The 18,444-nt window shown below is 56.5% G+C and overlaps 1 protein-coding gene across 11 annotated transcripts in view; it reads left to right on the top strand.

The window, feature by feature from the left end:
• SOX13 (SRY-box transcription factor 13) overlaps positions 1 to 17,255 on the top strand; it is a 46,868-nt gene extending 29,613 nt beyond the window's left edge. For 2 of the 11 annotated variants that reach the window (XM_043485025.1, XM_043485027.1), the window contains exons 2-14: positions 878 to 1,076; positions 2,199 to 2,340; positions 2,408 to 2,512; positions 5,961 to 6,133; positions 7,092 to 7,160; positions 7,541 to 7,655; positions 10,079 to 10,164; positions 10,343 to 10,505; positions 10,857 to 10,966; positions 11,089 to 11,185; positions 12,249 to 12,392; positions 13,190 to 13,406; positions 15,490 to 17,255. In XM_043485025.1, the coding sequence (XP_043340960.1) occupies positions 879 to 1,076; positions 2,199 to 2,340; positions 2,408 to 2,512; positions 5,961 to 6,133; positions 7,092 to 7,160; positions 7,541 to 7,655; positions 10,079 to 10,164; positions 10,343 to 10,505; positions 10,857 to 10,966; positions 11,089 to 11,185; positions 12,249 to 12,392; positions 13,190 to 13,406; positions 15,490 to 15,766 (1,896 nt within the window). In that variant the 5' untranslated portion in view covers position 878 and the 3' untranslated portion in view covers positions 15,767 to 17,255. Of the gene's footprint in view, positions 1 to 877; positions 1,077 to 2,198; positions 2,341 to 2,407; positions 2,513 to 5,960; positions 6,134 to 7,091; positions 7,161 to 7,540; positions 7,656 to 10,078; positions 10,165 to 10,342; positions 10,506 to 10,856; positions 10,967 to 11,088; positions 11,186 to 12,248; positions 12,393 to 13,189; positions 13,450 to 15,489 lie in introns of all 11 variants that reach the window. The other 9 variants (XM_043485020.1, XM_043485021.1, XM_043485018.1 and 6 more) reach the window with 9 other exon arrangements.
• The last annotated feature ends 1,189 nt before the right edge of the window (positions 17,256 to 18,444 follow it).

Genomic DNA, 18,444 nt, shown 5'->3' with positions numbered 1-18,444 from the left:
TGTCTTAGGTCACTTCAGCTCACCTCACTTTTGGTAGATAGATAGATGGATGCAAGGAATAGTTGGAAATAGTTCACTTTTATCTTGCCTCTACTATAAGGAAAACAAAGAATAAGTGTACAGGGTAGTCAATGCTTGGTTTCTGTTTGGGGGAGTAGGAGGGAGTGTGAAAGTGAAAGTCCCTCAGTGGTGTCCGACTCTCTGCGACCCCATGGGCTTGTAGCTCTCCAGGCTCCTTTGTCCATGGGATTCTCCAGGCAAGAATACTGGAGTGGGTAGCCTTTCCCTTCTCCAGGGAAACTTCCCAACCGAGGGATTGAACCCAGGTCTCCTGCATTGCAGGTGGATTCTTTACCAGCTGAGTCACCAGGGCAGCCCCTGGTGAGTGGTGGAGAGGGAAACAATCTGGCCTCTTCGTAAAGAGTAACTGCTACTCAACCCCAGCCAGTTATTGCCACAGACTAGCTTCAGGAGAGTTCAAGCCCAGATTTTTATGTGCTATCTCTTGATTTTTAAATTTTGGTAACTAATGACAAGTATGTACTTACACATACACAGACACATACTGTATATATGATCTTGGTTTTACTGGGCTCAGAAAGAGCCACTTAAGTTTCTAGCCTTCTTGGTGGAACCCATCAGCCCACTAGTCCCAGCGCTGCAACAGGCAGGGTACGACAGAAGGTGGCCCAGTCTCCTCTAGACCTTTCTATTTAAAAAGGTGGGTGGGGGGAGCGGGGACAAGGATCTTTTCCACTCACAGTGAGTTCCAAGTGGAGCTTGTCTTTTGCATGAGTGTACCTGTTTGGGGCTGGAACAGCAGTCGCTGCCCCGGGGGCTCAGGACCCCCTTCCTGACTCTGCCCCTCCTCCCTCAGGATGTCTATGAGGAGCCCCGGCTCTGCCCAGCTGGTCCTGGATGAAGTTGGCACCATGGTGAACTGTACTGTCAAGGCAGAGGGCAAGAAGGAGCCTTGTTACGAGGCCCCCCGAGGCTCAGCCTCTGCAGATGAACTGCAGCCTGGAGACCCAGCCCGCCCCCCCAAGGATGGTGCTGACCAGCAAGCTCCAGCCCAGGTGCCCGGCACTCTCTTGGGGCTCCTGGGTCAGGGTCCCCAGCCCACCTCTGCAGCTCCTGTGCATGTGCCCATTCCCCCAGTGGATGGAACAGGCACCCCCCAGCCTAGCAGGGAAGAGGGGCAGGTAGACAGGTGGGCGGGTGGGTCAGGCTACCTGTTTGAGCAGGACATGGACTCACTCCTGTCCTCACTCACCTGATATTAACTGTTTACCTATGTGTGACCGGTCCTTAGCCTTGAGGACTAGTTGAGAAATAAGATACACACGTTTATAGTCTAGCTTAATCTACTAGCTTTGTCTAGTAGTAGAAATCTAGTACTTTTGAATCTACTACTGATTAGAGAAAATCAGTCTTATTACCCAAACCAGAGTTTAAATCACTATTAAAGGCAATTCCTCATCCTTAAAATGAAGGAGCTGAACTATATGAGTGGTGATGATTCTTTCAGCTCTTAAAAATTCCATGATTCCATTTAAGAGATGTAAAAGAAATATGTAATCAAAAGCCAAATGAGTGAAAATGAGGAGAGTTTTAGGGCTCTGAGGAGGGATCCAGCCAGGAGTAGGTGAAAGGGGGCTAGAAGTAGGGGTAGTGAATCAAGGAGGACTTCCTAGAGGAGTAAGACTTTAAGCTGAGCCTTAAAGAATGGAGAAGACTCAGATGAGAAGAGGAGAGAGGGAACAATGGCTGAAAGAGGGTAGGAGTGGGGACCCTGAGAGTAATTGGCCAGGCTGGAGTGGTAGGTGCATGCAAGGGAGTAATAATTAATAGCTGACTTTTGGGCTTTGGCTCTGCAATGGCAAACCTCATTCACATGCATTAACTCCTTTGATCCCAGCTACAATCCTATGGCAAAAGGAGGTTTAAGTATTTCCATTTTCAGAAGAGGGAGGTCAGGTTCACAGAAGTTCAGGGACTCATATGGGATTAAGCACATTATGAGTCAGTGAGCCCAGATCTCTTGTCTTTTGTTCTTTTCACGAAATCTATTAAACCAAGTCAGAGCAAAGGTCAGGAGGTGGGGAGAGAGGGCCCTCCTGAAGGCTGGGAGCTGGGTAGATTCTGGGGCTCCCCAGGGCAGTGCTCAGCGCCACCCCCACCTGTCCCTCTTCTCTTAGGGTGACAGGGACGTCCAGTCTGTCTTGCAGGACGGCAGCCCCCTGGAGAACAGTGAGTCCCCAGAACCCAGGAGACCAGGAGGTTCCGAGGCTGCTTCTGGAAGCCAGGAGAGGCTGGACTTCAACAGAAATTTAAAAGAAGGTGAGACATCTGCCCTAGTTAGAGATGGGGGCCTGGGTGGGGCGGTGTTAGGATGGTTGCTTCTCAGTCTTCTGGTATCTTCCAGTTGTGCCGGCCATCGAGAAGCTGCTGTCCAGTGACTGGAAGGAGAAGTTCCTGGGAAGGAGCTCTGTGGAAACCAAAGATGTCAAAGGTGAAGGCCCATGTGGGTGGGCAAGGGGGAGATACCTGAACCCCCTTCCCTTCTCCAGGCCTGGCCATGCAGTCTAGGCCTGCAGGGCAGTTTCTGGGGTTCTTGGCTCCCTCACACCTGACCTGTGCCTCTCTGGCTTCTGCCTGGCCCTAGGGGTCAGCACCATTCTTCACCCGGGGGACCCAAGTGCTGGGCTTATTCCCGTGCAACAGAGGCCTGGTGGGAATCAAGTCCCCTGGGACCCTTGTGACCTTGGGCATGTCATTGCCACTTCCCATATCTCACTATAAAATGAATATTCCCTCTCACTGATGGAAATTAATTCTAGGCCATCAGGATTCAGTCAGTACATTAAAGTGTGTTTGCTTAGGTTCACTCCCAGTGTGGTTGTTTAATTTTCCGAGTTCAGTTCACTTCAGTTGCTCAGTCATGTCCAACTCTTTGCAACCCCATGAACTGCAGCACATAAGGCCTCCCTGTCCATCACCAACTCCCGGAGTTTACCCAAACTCATGTCCATTGAGTCGGTAATGCCATCCAACCATCTCATCCTCTGTCCTCCACTTCTCCTCCTGCCTTTAGTCTTTCCCAACATCAGGGTCTTTTCAAAAGAGTCAGCTCTTCGCATCAGGTGGCCAAAGTACTGGAGTTTCAGCTTCAGCATCAGTCCTTCCAATCAACACACAGGACTGGTCTCCTTTAGGATGGACTGGTTGGATTTCCTTGCAGTCCAAGGGACTCTCAAGAGTCTTCTCCAACACCACAGTTCAAAAGCATCAATTCTTCTGCACTCAGCTTTCTTTATAGTCCAACACTCACATCCATGCATGACCACTGGAAAAACCATAGCCTTCACTAGGTGGACCTTTGTTGGCAAAGTAATGTCTCTGCTTTTTAATATGCTGTCTAGGTTGGTCATAACTTTCCTTCCAGGGAGTAAGTGTCTTTTAATTTCATGGCTGCAATCACCATCTGCAGTGATTTTGGAGCCCAAAAAAATAGTCAGCCACTGTTTCCACTGTTTCCTCATCTATATTTTCCGTGAAGTGATGGGACTGGATGCCGTGATCTTAGTTTTCTGAATATTGTTTTAAGCCAACTTTTTCACTCTCCTCTTTCACTTTCATCAAGAGGCTCTTTAGTTCTTCTTCACTTTCTACCATCAGGATTGGTGTCATCTGCATATCTGAGGTTATTTATACTTCTTCTGGCAATCTTGATTCCAGCTTGTGCTTCTTCCAGCCCAGCGTTCTCATGATGTACTCTGCATATAAGTTAAATAAGCAGGATGACATTATACAGCCTTGATGTACTCCTTTTCTTATTTGGAACCAGTCTGTTGTTCCATGTTCAGTTCTAACTGTTGCTTCCTGACCTGCATACAGGTTTCTCAAGAGGCAGGTCAGGTGGTCTGGTATCTCCATCTCCTTAAGAATTTTCCACAGTTTATTGTGATCCACCTAGTCAAAGGCTTTGGCATAGTCAATAAAGCAGAAATAGATGTTTTTCTGGAACTCTCTTGCTTTTTCGATGATCCAGCAGATGTTGGCAATTTGATCTCTGGTTCCTCTGCCTTTTCTAAAACCAGCTTGAACATCTGGAAGTTCACAGTTCACGTTTTGCTAAAGCCTGGCTAGGAGAATTTTAAGCATTACTTTACTTGCGTGTGAGATGAGTGCAATTGTGCAGTAGTTTGAGCATTCTTTGGCATTGCCTTTCTATGGGATTGGAATGAAAACTGACCTTCTCCAGTCCTGTGGCCACTGCTGAGTTTTCCAAATTTGCTGACATATTGAGTGCAGCACTTTCACAGCATCATCTTTCAGGATTTGAAATGGCTCACCTGAAATTCCATCACCTCCACTAGCTTTGTTTGTAGTGATACTTCCTAAGGCCCACTTGACTTCACATTCCAGGATATCTGGCTCTAGGTGAGTGATCACACCATCATGATTATCTGGGTTGTGAAGATCTATTTCGTATAGTTCTTCTGTGTATTCTTGCCACCTCTTCTTAATATCTTCTGCTTCTCTTAGGTCCATACCATTTCTGTCCTTTATTGAGCCCATCCTTGCATGAAATGTTCCCTTGGTATCTCTAATTTTCTTGAAGAGATCTCTAGTCTTTCCTATTCTATTGTTTTCCTCTATTTCTTTGCATTGATCACTGAGGAAGGCTTTCTTATCTCTCCTTGCTATTCTTTGGAACTCTGAATTCAAATGGGTATATCTTTCCTTTTCTCCTTTGCTTTTTGCGTCTCTTCTTTTCACAGCTATTCGTAAGGCCTCCTCAGACAGCCATTTTGCTTTTTTGCATTTCTTATTTTTTGAGGGATGGTATTAATCCCTGTCTCCTGTACAATGTCAGGAACCTCTGTCCATAGTTCATCAGGCACTCTGTCTATTAGATCCAGTCCCTTAAATCTATTTCTCACTTCCACTGTATAATCATAGGGGATTTGATGTAGGTCATACCTGAATGGTCTAGTGGTTTCCCCTACTTTCTTCAATTTAAGTCTGAATTTGGCAATAAGGAGTTCATGATCTGAGCCACAGTCAGCTCTATAGTCAGTTTTTGCTGACTCTATAGAGCTTCTCCATCTTTGGCTACAAAGAATATAATCAATCTGATTTTTCTCAGAGGAAACTTTAAAATAACTCAGATCCCCAGGTTCAACCCCCACCTACTGACTGAGACCCACAGAGGATAGGGGCCTAGGCATCTGTATATTTCAACGGCTCCCTGAGTAATTCTGATGCAAATGGTCTGTATCCTGGCACTTAGGAGTAACTGTTGCACCTGATATGAGCTGCATTGGAGACAAGTTAGACATGGCTAGTTGAGGACCGTGTACCAGATCCGCTAAGCTGGTACCATGATCCAGATCCGGACTAAGCTTTACATTCAATTCCTGTTACCCTCACAGCAGCCCTCTGAGGTGACGATCACGGTGCTCATTTAGATTCAAAAATTATAAAGTGCAGAGAAGTTGGTCGCTTGCCCAACAGCTCCCGGCAGGAATGTGTTAATAGGGGAATTTGAACCCAGATCTATCTTGCTGCAAAGCCTGCATGTGTCCCCCTGGACTCTCCCATGGGACAGTTATCCACCTGGCTCGGTGGCACTGGGCTCTTGAGGATACCCCAGGGGTGCGCCAGGCCTGAGATGTCCCACCATCAGCATTTCCAGGGCCTGGAAGAGCAGCTGATGGTGGGGAGCTTCCAGAGCGGCTGGTGGTCAGCTGACTGGATGAGGAGCCTGCTCCGGGGCAAGGATCATGCTCCAGCCTTCTCTGCGGTCCAGTCCCTGGTTCATGCTCCAGTCTTCTCTGCGGTCCAGTCCCTGGCAGGGGCCTGGGGGATAGCAATTGCTCAGTGTCCTACGGGTGAACTGGTGGACAGATGAACAGACAAAAATTGACAACAGTGGCTGTTTCCCTGTGGAGCAGGGACCAAGGAGAGCCTGGCAGAGAAGGAGCTGCAGCTTCTGGTCATGATCCACCAGCTGTCCGCTCTGCGGGACCAGCTCCTGACTGCGCACTCAGAGCAGAAGAACATGGCCGCGATGCTCCTGGAGAAGCAGCAGCAGCAGATGGAGCTGGCCCGGCAGCAGCAGGAGCAGGTGGGCCCTGCTCCCCTGGGCAGGCACCTTCAGGCACAGCGGGGAGCATGGTGGGCCCTGCTCCCTGGGGCGGGCACCTTCAGGCACAGCAGGGAGTGTGGGGGGCCCTGCTTCTCGGGGCGGGCACCTTCAGGCACAGCGGGGAGCATGGTGGGCCCTGCTCCCGGGGGCGGGCACCTTCAGGCACAGCAGGGAGTGTGGGGGGCCCTGCTCCCTGGAGCGGGCACCTTCAGGCATAGCGGGGAGCATGGTGGGCCCTGCTCCCCGGGGTGGGCACCTTCAGGCACAGCGGGGAGCGTGGTGGGCCCTGCTCCCTGGGGCGGGCACCTTCAGGCACAGCAGGGAGTGTGGGGGGCCCTGCTCCCTGGAGCGGGCACCTTCAGGCACAGCGGGGAGCGTGGGGGGCCCTGCTCCCTGGGGCGGGCACTTTCAGGCACAGTGGGGAGCGTGGGGGGCCCTGCTCCCTGGGGCGGGCACCTTCAGGCACAGCGGGGAGTATGGTGGGCCCTGCTCCCGGGGGTGGGCACCTTCAGCACAGTGGGGAGTGTGGGGGGCCCTGCTTTCCAGGGCAGGCACCATGGGGAGTGTGGGGCAGGCCTGGCTGGTGCAGGCCGAGACCACAGGCGGGTGGGGAGGGGGCTGCAGGAAGGGGCTGGGATCCCCACCTCTGGGAGTGCATCAGTCCTTGCAAGAGGGCCAAGGTGGAGGGTGCTGGGGGGATCTGAGGGAAAGCAACCAGCTGCTTCCTGGTCTCTAAGAGAAGGGCGAGCTCTCTGCAAAGGGAGAGTAAATCCGGAGGGCTGGCTGGCTGGCTGGCTTCTTATCCTGTCCAGCTATCCTTCCTATCCGTCCACTGGTGTGGAAGGCAGGCTATTGATGGGGCTGCAAAGGCTTATGGGAAGTGGGATCCTGGGGCCTAAAGTCCACGCTCCCATTGCCTACTCTTTCCTTCTGCCAGATTGCTAAGCAGCAGCAACAGCTGATTCAACAGCAGCATAAGATCAACCTCCTTCAGCAGCAGATCCAGGTAAGAGGGGGGAGGGCTGGGCTTTGGGAGAGCTGGGGGTTGCGGGGTGGACGCCAGTGTGCAGACGTGCTGTGAACGGGGAAAGACAGCGGCTGTGGATGAAGCAGAACCACTCAGGCACGGCCCCAAGCAGGGAGGCCCATGTCTGCTCTGCCCCTTCCCTTGTTTTCGTCCCCGTGTCAAGGGCAGGGCCCAGAATACCTTCCTCCCAGCTGGGATCTGAGGGCGCAGACAGGGGCCCGTGGAGCAGGTGTGGGGTCCGATGGATCCTTTTGAAAACTGCCTTCTCTTCCCAGGCCAACCCTCTGTGTCCAGGGCTGACCACAGCTGGGTAACTGGTTGGGACCCCCAGGACTTTTCCAGTGTTTCTTTGCCCTCAGCAGGTCAACATGCCTTACGTCATGATTCCAGCCTTCCCCCCAAGCCACCAACCTCTGCCTGTTACCCCCGACTCCCAGCTGGCTCTGCCCATTCAGCCCATCCCCTGCAAGCCAGGTGAGTGTGGGAAGGAGCCCAGGAACCGCTGTCTCTGTCAATTTGCAGTGTCACCTTTCTGGGTCTCAGTTTGGGATCTGTCTAGTTGAAAAATAATCCCTTCTTTCTGAATTTCACTGGGAGAATGAAAAGAAACAGCACATAACCATAAAGTGCTTTCCAGACTAAGGATGTTGCCAATCTGGGTCTAGTCTCCAGTTCTGGGACACTTCCTGTTCCAGAATATCAGTACTTGAACATTAACTGATTTATACATCTCCTGAATTCACACTCCTGCTCTGCTCTGCCCTGTCACGGGACTCGGTGACCGCAGAGCAGAGCGCCAGCCGTGCGTCCGGAGCTGACCAGTAGCTAGGCAGCCATGAGGTGATAAAATGTGGACTCTGAGCTGAGACAGCAGAGTACCAACAGCCAGGGAATCTGGGAGGGCTTCTTGCGGTGCTCACTTGGGTCCTGGGGGCGCGGACTTGTGAGGATGAAGCTGGGAACTGAGGGTGGAGGGCCGGGGCCTGGATCCTGGGGCCGGAAGCCCAGTGGGGTGTCGGTGTGGGCCGGCGGCAGGGCTGAGCGTGGACTCTGGAGTTTATCTGTAGGATGTGGGATGTGCCCGGACGTTTCAGCAGAGGCTGCGTTGTCACACTGGCTGTGGGTGGTGGGGAACAGGGCGGGTACCAGGCGGAGTTGAGACTGGGTCGGGGGCTGTTGGGGGGATGCTTGAGGTGGGGGTGACAAGCCCAAATGAAAGCAGCGAGCATGGGATGGAGGCGGCGAGGGAGCTGTGAGCACGAAGTCCTTGTGAGCGGCCCTGGGGGCAGGCGGAGGCGCTGCCATCCCTGGTCCAGGAGGGGATCGGGTTTTAGTCAGCTGGAGAACAGCTCCCTTTGGTGATGTTCCCGTTCCACGTGAGAGACAGCAGAGGAAATCCAGCGTGGGTGCAGCAGCAAGGCCTCTGGGCTGTGGCCACGGTTCCTGGGTCAGCCCCCCTGACTCAGGGTGGAGGCAGGGAAAGCATAAAGGCCTGGAAAGTCAGACCCTGCTCTGAGGGCAGCTTCCTGGGGTGAAGGCGTGGGAACTGGGGGTGGTATGGGGTGAAGGGGAGGGCGGGTTGCACAAAACCACAGCACGTCCAGGTGTTCGCGGGGCCGAGCTGCAGGGCTGAGGAGGGCAGGCGCCTGTGCGGGGATGGGTCCACAGCCTCGCGGGCAAGGGCGACAGGAAGTAAGTTTTGGGAGACCTGTGCTGGCCAGGCTACCACCTGCTTTATCTGCTCCCAGATCCTAGTGGGCAGGGAGCCCTGTGGCCGCCAGCTGCGCCTCCAGGTTGCGAGCGTTAGTGGTGCCCACAGCCCATTGGGACAGGGCCCAAACTCCCAGGCTCGGCCGTCACAGGCTGCGAGCCCCGCTGGTCCACGGCATGCCGCCCTCACTTCCCACCTTCTGCTTTGGCACCCGCCCGCCTCCACTGCACCTGCCCACCCACTGACACCCCCCGCCCCCTGGGAGGCCTGCTCCGGTCCCCCCAGCTGAGCAGAGTTCTCTGGCACGCCACGCACACAGCCCGTATCACCACCGATCTTGTCGGCAGTGGCTTATCTTCATGGCTCATCTCTCCATCTCAATTGTCAAGTCAGTGAGGCTGGGCCTCCTTGAGGGAGAATGAGCCCAGCTACGTAGAAGAGAGCTTGAGCCTGTACAGGGGAAGGTCTGGGTGCAGATCTCAGTGCTCCCATTCATTAGCTGTATGGGCACCCGTGCCATTTCTCCCGGTCTCAGTTTCCTTATCTGTAAAATGGGATGATATAAACTGAGTATCTATTCATATGCCACACACTAGGGATTATCTTGATAATGCACATAAGACAGACTACAAACCAGGTAGCTGCTTTTGTACCCTGCATGAATATGCATGTATGCTAAATCACTTCAGTCGTGTCCAGCTCTGCGACCCTATGGACTGTAGCTCGCCAGGCTCCTCTCTCCATGGGATTCCAGACAAGAACACTGGAGTGGGTTGCCATGCCCTTGTCCAGGGGATCTGCCCAATCCAGGGATTGTACCTGCCACTCTTAAGTCTCCTTGCACTGGCAGGCAGGCTCTTTACCACTATCGCCACCTGGGAAACCCACCCTGCCTGTAGTAGGTACAAAATCCGTAGAAGGAGTAGAGCTCATCTTGCCTTTGGGTGGGAACTCTGTAGTCAGTGGGTTGGGAAGGGCAAGAACAGGGTGAAGATACAGGGGGCGGGGTGGGGGTGGGTGGGGTGGCCAGGAGGCCTCAGCAGCACTCGGGCTGGGAGGCAGCAGTTGGAAGCCAGCTGGGCCGCTCTGAGCCTCCGCCCGCTTTGCGCTGCTGGGGCCTCGTCAAGCAGGGTGTCTGCTGTTCTGTGCTCATCCAGGGCTTTTCTCCTTGCCGCCTTTTCCATAGTGGAGTATCCGCTGCAGCTATTGCACAGCCCCCCCGCCCCAGTGGTGAAGAGGCCTGGGGCCTTGTCAGCCCACCACCCCCTGCAGGTACCGCCCCCACCGGCCGGCGCCCTGGCCCTCGGGGGCCGGCCGCCCCTCGGGGATGGGGGTCCTTTGTGCCCCCGTACTTCCGCCCTGGTTTCCCGCCTCCTTGTCTCCTCCGCCCAGCTCTGGCCCACGTGCCCCTGGCCCCTCTGGTGTTGCTGACCCTCAGCGTCTCCCTCAGGAACCCTCCCAACCGCTGAACCTCACGGCCAAGCCCAAGGCTTCGGAGCTGCCTAATTCCTCCAGCTCCCCCAACCTGAAGCTGAGCAACTGTGGACCACGTCCCCCAAGCCACGGGGCCCCCACGCTGGACCTGCAGGCCAACCCCCCTAGCCTGCCCTTGGGTAAGCCCCCCACGCCTTTCCCTGTTAAGGGAGAGTGGGATCTGAACAGGTCCGTGAGAGTCTCTATGACCAGAGGTTAGACTTGCTCCTTTCAGCCCCCTTGAGTTTCAGCACTCGGCGTCCCGGAGACCCTTCCTGCTCTCCCTGCCAGATCTGACTGAGCAGCAACCGCCCCACCATCGGGGATCTAGGCCTTTCTCCCGTCCGTCTGTGGGCACCAGGGCTCCCCGTCAGCGCTGCCGCTTGGGGGTGTGCAGGCCAGCAGAAGGGAGGAGGGTACATCACCCCAGGGGTGGCAGGACACGACCTCGCTCACGCACCCCTCTGCTCCTCTCCCCGCCGTCTCCCCAGGCTTCCTCGGTGAAGGGGACGCTGTCACCAAAGCCATCCAGGATGCCCGGCAGCTGCTGCACAGCCACAGCGGAGCCTTAGACGCTTCGCCTAGCGCCCCGTTCCGCAAGGTACGGGCCCTGCCCTGCACCCGGGGGCCGGGGGGGACACAGAGGCCGAGGCTACCGCAGGAAAGCAGGGCAGGGAGTGGGGTGAGCAGAGGGGGCTGATTACGAGTTCCCTGTCTCCACAGGACCTCATTGGCGTGGACACATCACCAGCCAAGGAGCGGCTGGAGGACAGCTGTGTGCATCCGCTGGAAGAAGCCATGCTGGGCTGTGACATGGACGGTGAGGATCTGCGGCCGCTGCTGCTCCCCGCCAGGGCCAGGGCGGGTCAGGGGAGTCTCTCTGCAACCCTTCTCCCCTAGGCGGTCTGTGGAGTCCCCTTACGGGTCCCTCCCTTGCCTGCCTCCTCCCTGTGGCCCTGCTGGTCTTCCCTGCCTGCTGCAGGAGGCTCCAGTGACCCCTGGTGGTGATGGAAGGGAGGACGATCTGCCAGCCCTGGAGGACGATCCTTACCCCAGGCTGCCCTGGGGGACTCTCCTGACCCCAGGCTGCCCTGGAGGACTCTCCTGACCCCAGGCTGCCCTAGGGTCTCTCCTGATCCCACACTGGCTGCCCTGGGGGACTCTCCTGGCCCCACACTGGCTGCCCTGGGGGACTCTCCTGACCCCAGGCTGCCCTAGGGTCTCTCCTGACCCCACACTGGCTGCCCTGGGGGACTCTCCTGACCCCACACTGGCTGCCCTGGGGGACTCTCCTGACTGCAGGCTGCCCTGGAGGACTCTCCTGACCCCAGGCTGCCCTGGGAGACTCTCCTGACCCCACACTGGCTGCCCTGGGGGACTCCTGACTGCAGGCTGCCCTGGGGGACTCTCCTGACCCCAGCCTACCCTAGGGTCTCTCCTGACCCCACACTGGCTGCCCTGGGGGACTCTCCTGACCCCACACTGGCTGCCATGGGGGACTCTCCTGACCCCACACTGGCTGCCATGGGGTCTCTCCTGACCCCAGGCTGCCCTGGGGGTCTCTCCTGACCCCAGGCTGCCCTGGGGGACTCTCCTGACCCCAGGCTGCCCTGGGGGACTCTCCTGACCCCAGGCTGCCCTGGGGGATTCTCCTGACCCCAGGCTGCCCTAGGGTTTCTCCTGACCCCACACTGGCTGCCCTGGGGGACTCTCCTGACCCCAGGCTGCCCTGGAGGACTCTCCTGACCCCAGGCTGCTCTGGGGGATTCTCCTGACCCCAGGCTGCCCTAGGGTCTCTCCTGACCCCACACTGGCTGCCCTGGGGGACTCTCCTGACCCCAGGCTGGCTGCCCGCCCAGGCTGATTCCTCCCCTGCTCCCCAGGCTCCCGCCACTTCCCTGAGTCCCGGAACAGCAGTCACATCAAGCGGCCCATGAACGCCTTCATGGTGTGGGCCAAGGACGAGAGAAGGAAGATCCTCCAAGCTTTCCCAGACATGCATAACTCCAGCATCAGCAAGATCCTTGGTGAGGGCCAGTGGGGTCTTGGGGCTGGGGTGGGGAGGGTATGGGGCCTCTCGGAGCCGTAGTCCAGCAGGATCTGGCTGCAGAAGTCAGCTGGGTCTAACCGGGGCTTACTGGGTGAGGGCCCAGGCCATGGTGAACTCCACAGAATCTGCCGGTGTTTGGGAATCAGGCAGGAAGTGGGCCCAGTGGGTCCTAGAGCCTTGTCACACGGTGGGGCTCTTCTGCACCTACGAACTTGGGGGGAGAGAGAGTGTGTGTGTGCACATTGTCTAGCTCTCCCTCTCCTATCTCTCCCTAACCTGTCCTTCTCTTTGCCCAGACCCTTGGAGTTGGCTCTGGCAGGAAACAAGAGAGACATATTCTTGGGCTGTCAGTAGAAAGGGTTTTGAAAGTATACCTCCTCATTGGGGGCCAACGAGAAGTGGAGGGTCGCGCAGGTGGGGCTAGAAAAAGCAGTTGTTTTCAAGCCTCAGCTCCTCCAGTTTAGGCCTCTGGTCCTTGTTGAGGGCCTTTTATTTATGCAAATCATGCAGACCAGAGGCTTCCCAGAGTTGCCGGGTAGTTTGGTATGTGGGTGGGTGCTGTCTTAAGCTAGCAGTTGGGTATCCTTCTACCTGTCAGCCTCATTCATTTGCTCAGTATCCATGGAGCACCCACACTGGGCCAGGCCCTTACTGTGTATATATGACTGCACATGAATCTGGGGCCCGAAACCTTGGTGGGGTCTCCGGCACCCACAGAGGGCGGGCTGTGTCAGCAGAGCCCAGTGCTGACCGCCTGCCCTGGGGCTGGGCCAGGCTCCCGCTGGAAGTCCATGAGCAACCAGGAGAAGCAGCCTTACTATGAGGAGCAGGCCAGACTGAGCAGGCAGCACCTGGAGAAGTACCCCGACTACAAGTACAAGCCGCGGCCCAAGCGCACCTGCATCGTGGAGGGCAAGCGGCTGCGGGTGGGCGAGTACAAGGCTCTGATGAGGACCCGGCGCCAGGATGCCCGCCAGAGCTACGCGACCCCGTGAGCGGGCCTGCCTGGCAGCCGGGGCTGTGCGCGCGCGTGTGTGCGTGTGAGAGACAGGGCTCAGTGTGGGCTTCCAGGGGAGCTGTGTGTGTGAGAGAGAGAGGGCTTAGTGTGGGCTTCCAGGGGAGCTGCGTGTGTGTGTGTGTGTGTGTGTGTGTGATAGAGAGACAGGGCTTAGTGTGGGCTTCCAGGGGAGCTGTGTGTGTGAGAGAGAGACAGGGCTCAGTGTGGGCTTCCAGGGGAGCTGCGTGTGTGTGTGTGTGTGTGTGTGTGAGAGAGAGAGAGAGACAGGGTTTAGTGTGGGCTTCGAGGGGAGCTGTGTGTGTGAGAGAGATAGGGCTCAGTGTGGGCTTCCAGGGGAGCTGCGTGTGTGTGTGTGTGTGTGAGAGAGAGAGACAGGGTTTAGTGTGGGCTTCCAGGGGAGCTGTGTGTGTGAGAGAGATAGGGCTCAGTGTGGGCTTCCAGGGGAGCTGCGTGTGTGTGTGTGTGTGTGTGTGTGTGTGTGTGTGTGTGTGTGTGTGTGTGTGTGTGTGTGTGTGTGTGTGTGAAGAGAGAAGAGAGAGGAGAGAGGGCTTAGTGTGGCTTCCATGGGGGAGCTGCGTGGTTGGTGGGAGAGAGAGATAGGGCTCAGTGTGGGCTTCCAAGGGAGGTGTGTGTGTGTGTGTGTTGTGGTGTTGTGTGTGTGGTGTGTGGTGTGTGTGTGTGTGTGTGTGTGTGTGTGTGTGTGTGTGTGTGTGTTGTGAGAGAGAAGCAGGGCTAGCGGGGCTTCCAGGGAGCTGGTGTGTGTGTGTGAGAGAAGATAGGGCTCAGTGTGGGCTTCCCAGGGGAGGTGTGGTGTGTGTGTGGTGTGTGTCGTGTGTGTGTGTGGTGTGCTGTGGTGTGTGTGGTGTGGTGTGTGTTGTGTGTGTGAGACAGGGCTTAGCGGGGCTTCGCGTGTGTGTGTGTGAGAGAGAGATAGGGCTCAGTGTGGGCTTCCAGGGGAGGTGTGTGTGTGTGTGTGTGTGGTGTGTGTGTGTGTGGTGTTGTGTGTGTGTGTGTTGTGGGTGTGTGTGTGTGTGTGTGTTGTGTGAGACAGGGCTTATGCGTGGCTCCAGGGGAGCTCGTGTGGTGTGTGAAGAGAGAGATAGGGCTCAGTGTGGGCTTCCGAGGGGAGGTGTGTGTGTGTGTGTGTGTGTGTGTGTGTGGTGTGTGTGTGTGTGTGAGACAGGGCTTAGCGGGGCTTCCAGGGAGCTGCGTGTGTGTGTGTGTGTGTATGTGTGAGACATGTGGTTTAGTGTGGTTCCAGGGGAAGCTGCGTGTTGTGTGTTGTGTGTGTGTGGTGTGTGTGTGGTGTGAGAGCAAGGGCTTTAGCGTGGGCTTTCCAGGGAGCATGCGTGGTGTGTGTGTGTGTGTAATGTGTGAACAGGGTTTAGTGTGGGTTTCCAGGGGAGCTGCTGTGTGTGTGGTGTGTGTGTGGTTGTGTGGTGTGTGTTGTGAGAGACAAGGGCTTAGCCGTGGCTTCCAGGGGAGCTGCGTGTGTGTGTGTGTGTGTATGTGTGAGACAGGGTTTAGTGTGGGTTTCCAGGGGAGCTGCGTGTGTGTGTGTGTGTGAGACAGGGCTTAGTGTGGGCTTCCAGGGGAGCTGCGTGTGTGTGTGTGTGTGTGAGACAGGGCTTAGTGTGGGCTTCCAGGGGAGCTGTGTGTGTGTGTGTGTGTGAGAGAGAGAGAGAGAGAGACAGGGCTTAGTGTGGGCTTCCAGGGGAGCTGCGTGTGCACACACTTGACCAAAGCAGGCATCCCAGTGGTTCCTTTAAATAGGAAACTCCCTGGCACATATGAAATATACAACTTCCCCAAACTGAATTTACACATGATCCTCTAGGAGTATCTGAACATGTGGCCCTGGGGCTGCATGGGGCGGGCAGGGCAGGTCTGTAGCCCACAGTAAATTCCCCATCAGCAAAGCGCCAGGGATCAGGTGTGTGTGTCTTGGAGCCAGAAGGGTGGGGGTGGGAGGAGGTGCCCTGCCGAGGCCCAGAGGACAGTGGGCCGGGGGTCGGAGTCGGGAACACCTGTAACCGCACCTGTCCCCTGCCCGCAGCCAGCAGACCGGCCAGGTGCAGACGAGCCCCTCGGAAGTCCTGTACCCGCGGGTGGCAGGCCTGCCCCTGGCACAGCCCCTGGTGGAGCACTACGTGCCCCGCGGCCTGGACCCAAACATGCCCGTCATCGTCAACACCTGCAGCCTCAGGGAGGAGGGCGAGGGCCCGGAGGACAGGCACTCGGTGGCCGATGGTGAGATGTTCCGGTTCAGCGAGGACGAGGACTCGGAGGGCGAGGAGAAGAGCGACGGCGAGCTGGTGGTGCTCACGGACTGATCCCGGCGGCCCGAGCCTGGCCCTCCTCCCCGCGGAGACCTGGGCACGGCCGCCCCGCCCACTGGTACTTGGACTCGGGCCTGCCGGAAGATGGGCACAGCTGTGCATGTGTAGATGCATTCGCGGCGGGAGGTGACCGCTCTGCACACCCCCTGTGGGCACACCGAGGCGCTGGTGGCCTCGGTGGCTCCTGCTCAGTGGCGATGGGCTGGGCTCGCCGGGCTCCACTGGGGCTCTTGGGGCCCATGGCCAGCGGGCACTGTGTGACCCTCCCCCCCTGCAGGTCTGCCCGTCCTGGGGGTATGGCAGCTACAGACCTGTTCCTCTAGGGCCACAGTTTTGTTATTTCCATTCTTGTTCTGGCTGGACCAGCCGCCGCGGGACCAACATGCACCCCGCAATCACCACCACAGTGCCCCAGATGGCTGCTTTAACCAGCAGGCTCTTTGTGCACAGAGGTCTGGCTGTCCTCGCTGTCCCTCCCTTCCGCCAAGCCTCTCATGTCTCTGGCTGCTGTGTGCACCTGTGTTTTCGTCTGTTCTTGCATCGCATAAGGTATTTATTGAGTGCCAGGGGCCCTTGCTGAGCTCCCGCGGCTGTGTCTCCTGGCGCCATTCTTGCTTCTCTGGGGGGCTCTCTGCGCCTCTGTCTGTCCCCGAATTGCTACCTCTCCATGTCAGTCTGGGCGTCTCAGGTTCTGTGTGTCCGTAGTGCATTTCTGTCCTTGCCTCTCTGCAGGGCCTGTTTGTGTCTCTCCCTTCCCCAATGCCTGCCCTTGCCCCTCTGACACCCACTGGGTTTCTGCAGGCCCCAGTCTGGCGCGGGTCCCCGGGCATCCCGGCCGCTCCTGCCCACTCCGTCACTGCCTCCCTGACTCCCCTGTAAGCTCCCCGGGAGTCACTTCCACTTCCAGCTCCCGCGACCGGGGATGTGCTGGCCTCCAGACGGGGCGCCTCAGCCCTGTCCCAACCTGAGTGCCAGGAGCGGGGCGGAGCACTGGCAGTGCCCCTTCTGTGAGCGGCAGGAGCGTGGGAGGGCTCTCGAGGCCACGGGGCTCCACAGCCTCTGGAGCCGGAGGTGGGCAGGCTCCGTGTCCTGGGGGGCTTCATCCTCTTCCCCTCCCCCACGCCACACCGGGAGCTTGCCCGGGTCCTGGTCCCTATCACTGAGTCTTTCCCCAAGAAAATCAAATCCTGCTGGCACCTGACTCCAAAGATCCGGAACAGCCCTGGGCAGGGTGGGAAGGGAACCCACACCCCACAGGGACAGATGTGGAGTTTGTGTCTGTTCCCCCATCTTCCCCCTTCTCCTGCCCCACACCCAGCTTTTCTCCAGCTGTTTCTTTTTTTTATGACTGTAAACATAGATAGTGCTTTATTTTGTTAATAATAAGATAATGATTAGTAACTTAACCAGCACATTTCTCCTGTTTACACTTGGGGGGGATTTTTTGTTTTTGTTGATATAATAAAGACAGACCGTTTCAGAATCTGGCCCTCGCCGGGAGGGGTGGGGAGACAGGCTGGCCTAAGGCCACAGTCCCTCAGCGTGCCCCAGCCCGGCACCACTACCCCTGGTGGCAGCCCCGTGGAGCCAAGCAGGAGACATCCCGGGCCAAGGAGGCCAGGCTAGACGGCCCCCAGGGCCCACATGCGACGGCCACCTGCTCCAGGGAGGGGAGCCCAGCCTCACCACAGCGCCCCCTCAGGTCCGAAGAAGAGAATGCAGTGTTAAGAGCACCATGGTAGTAAGTCAGGAACTCGGCAAGTTCTCCGCAGGACTGGCCGTGTGGTCATGTGCGTGAGTTGGGGGGATGTCGTTTCCCCTTTGTGCCTCATTACCCTCATCTGAGAAACAAGGTATGTTATCCTCTCTCAGAGAGGGAGCCCTTTGAAAATCTAATGACTCTCATTCCACAAAAGGGCTCACGCAGACACCATGAGCCCCCCAGGATACTGATGAATGAAGCAGGGTCGCTATTTCTGTATTTCAGGGCTCTGTGACCTTACACTTTGAAATGAGGATTTCAAATATCTGTGTATCACAGAAGGGAAGTAACAGTCCCTAAGAGCTGGATGACTGAAACTCTCAAAGTGCAAGAAGAGCTGATAAAAAGACCAGCTCTTGTAGCTGAAATAATCCCATTAATATGAAATTGGGGCAGCAGAGCTAACGGTCCTGTGTCAGTTAGACTTGGGGTGGATTAACGGAAGTGTGTGCTGACCAGGGAGGTGAGGAGCCAGGGTGCGCAACACATTCCTGACCTCAGGTGCGGCATGCCAGCCCGACGCAGAAAAGGCCATTCTCACAATGGAGGGGCCCAGAGACAGGCATCCTGTTCAGAGGGTTGCAGGGAGCCTGGTGGATGGACGTGACTTTCAAGGAGTGGTTGGGAGGGCCAGGGGTGTTTGGTCCAGAAAAGAGGAGGTCAGGGTAGGGCAGAAAGAACAAGACTGTTTTGTTTAAAGCTGCCAGGTGAGCAACACAGGTATTTGATGTAGCTCATAAGACAGCACTAGCCTGGCCTTTTGATGAAAGTCTCAAGGGTCAACGTTTTTGACTTAACATAAACTTTTTGACAGAGATGGCCAGAAGTGGTAGTGAGCTTCCCCAAAAAGGAAGTATTTGAGGAGAAATTATTGAATGCTGGGAAATGGGTTTCTAAGTTAGAGATGGCT

Source organism: Cervus canadensis, chromosome 13 (genome assembly GCF_019320065.1).
Source record: "Cervus canadensis isolate Bull #8, Minnesota chromosome 13, ASM1932006v1, whole genome shotgun sequence".
NCBI classification, from domain to species: domain Eukaryota; kingdom Metazoa; phylum Chordata; class Mammalia; order Artiodactyla; family Cervidae; genus Cervus; species Cervus canadensis.
The sequence above is the reverse complement of the archived record's forward strand: the minus strand, read 5'-3'. Positions and strand labels throughout refer to the sequence as shown.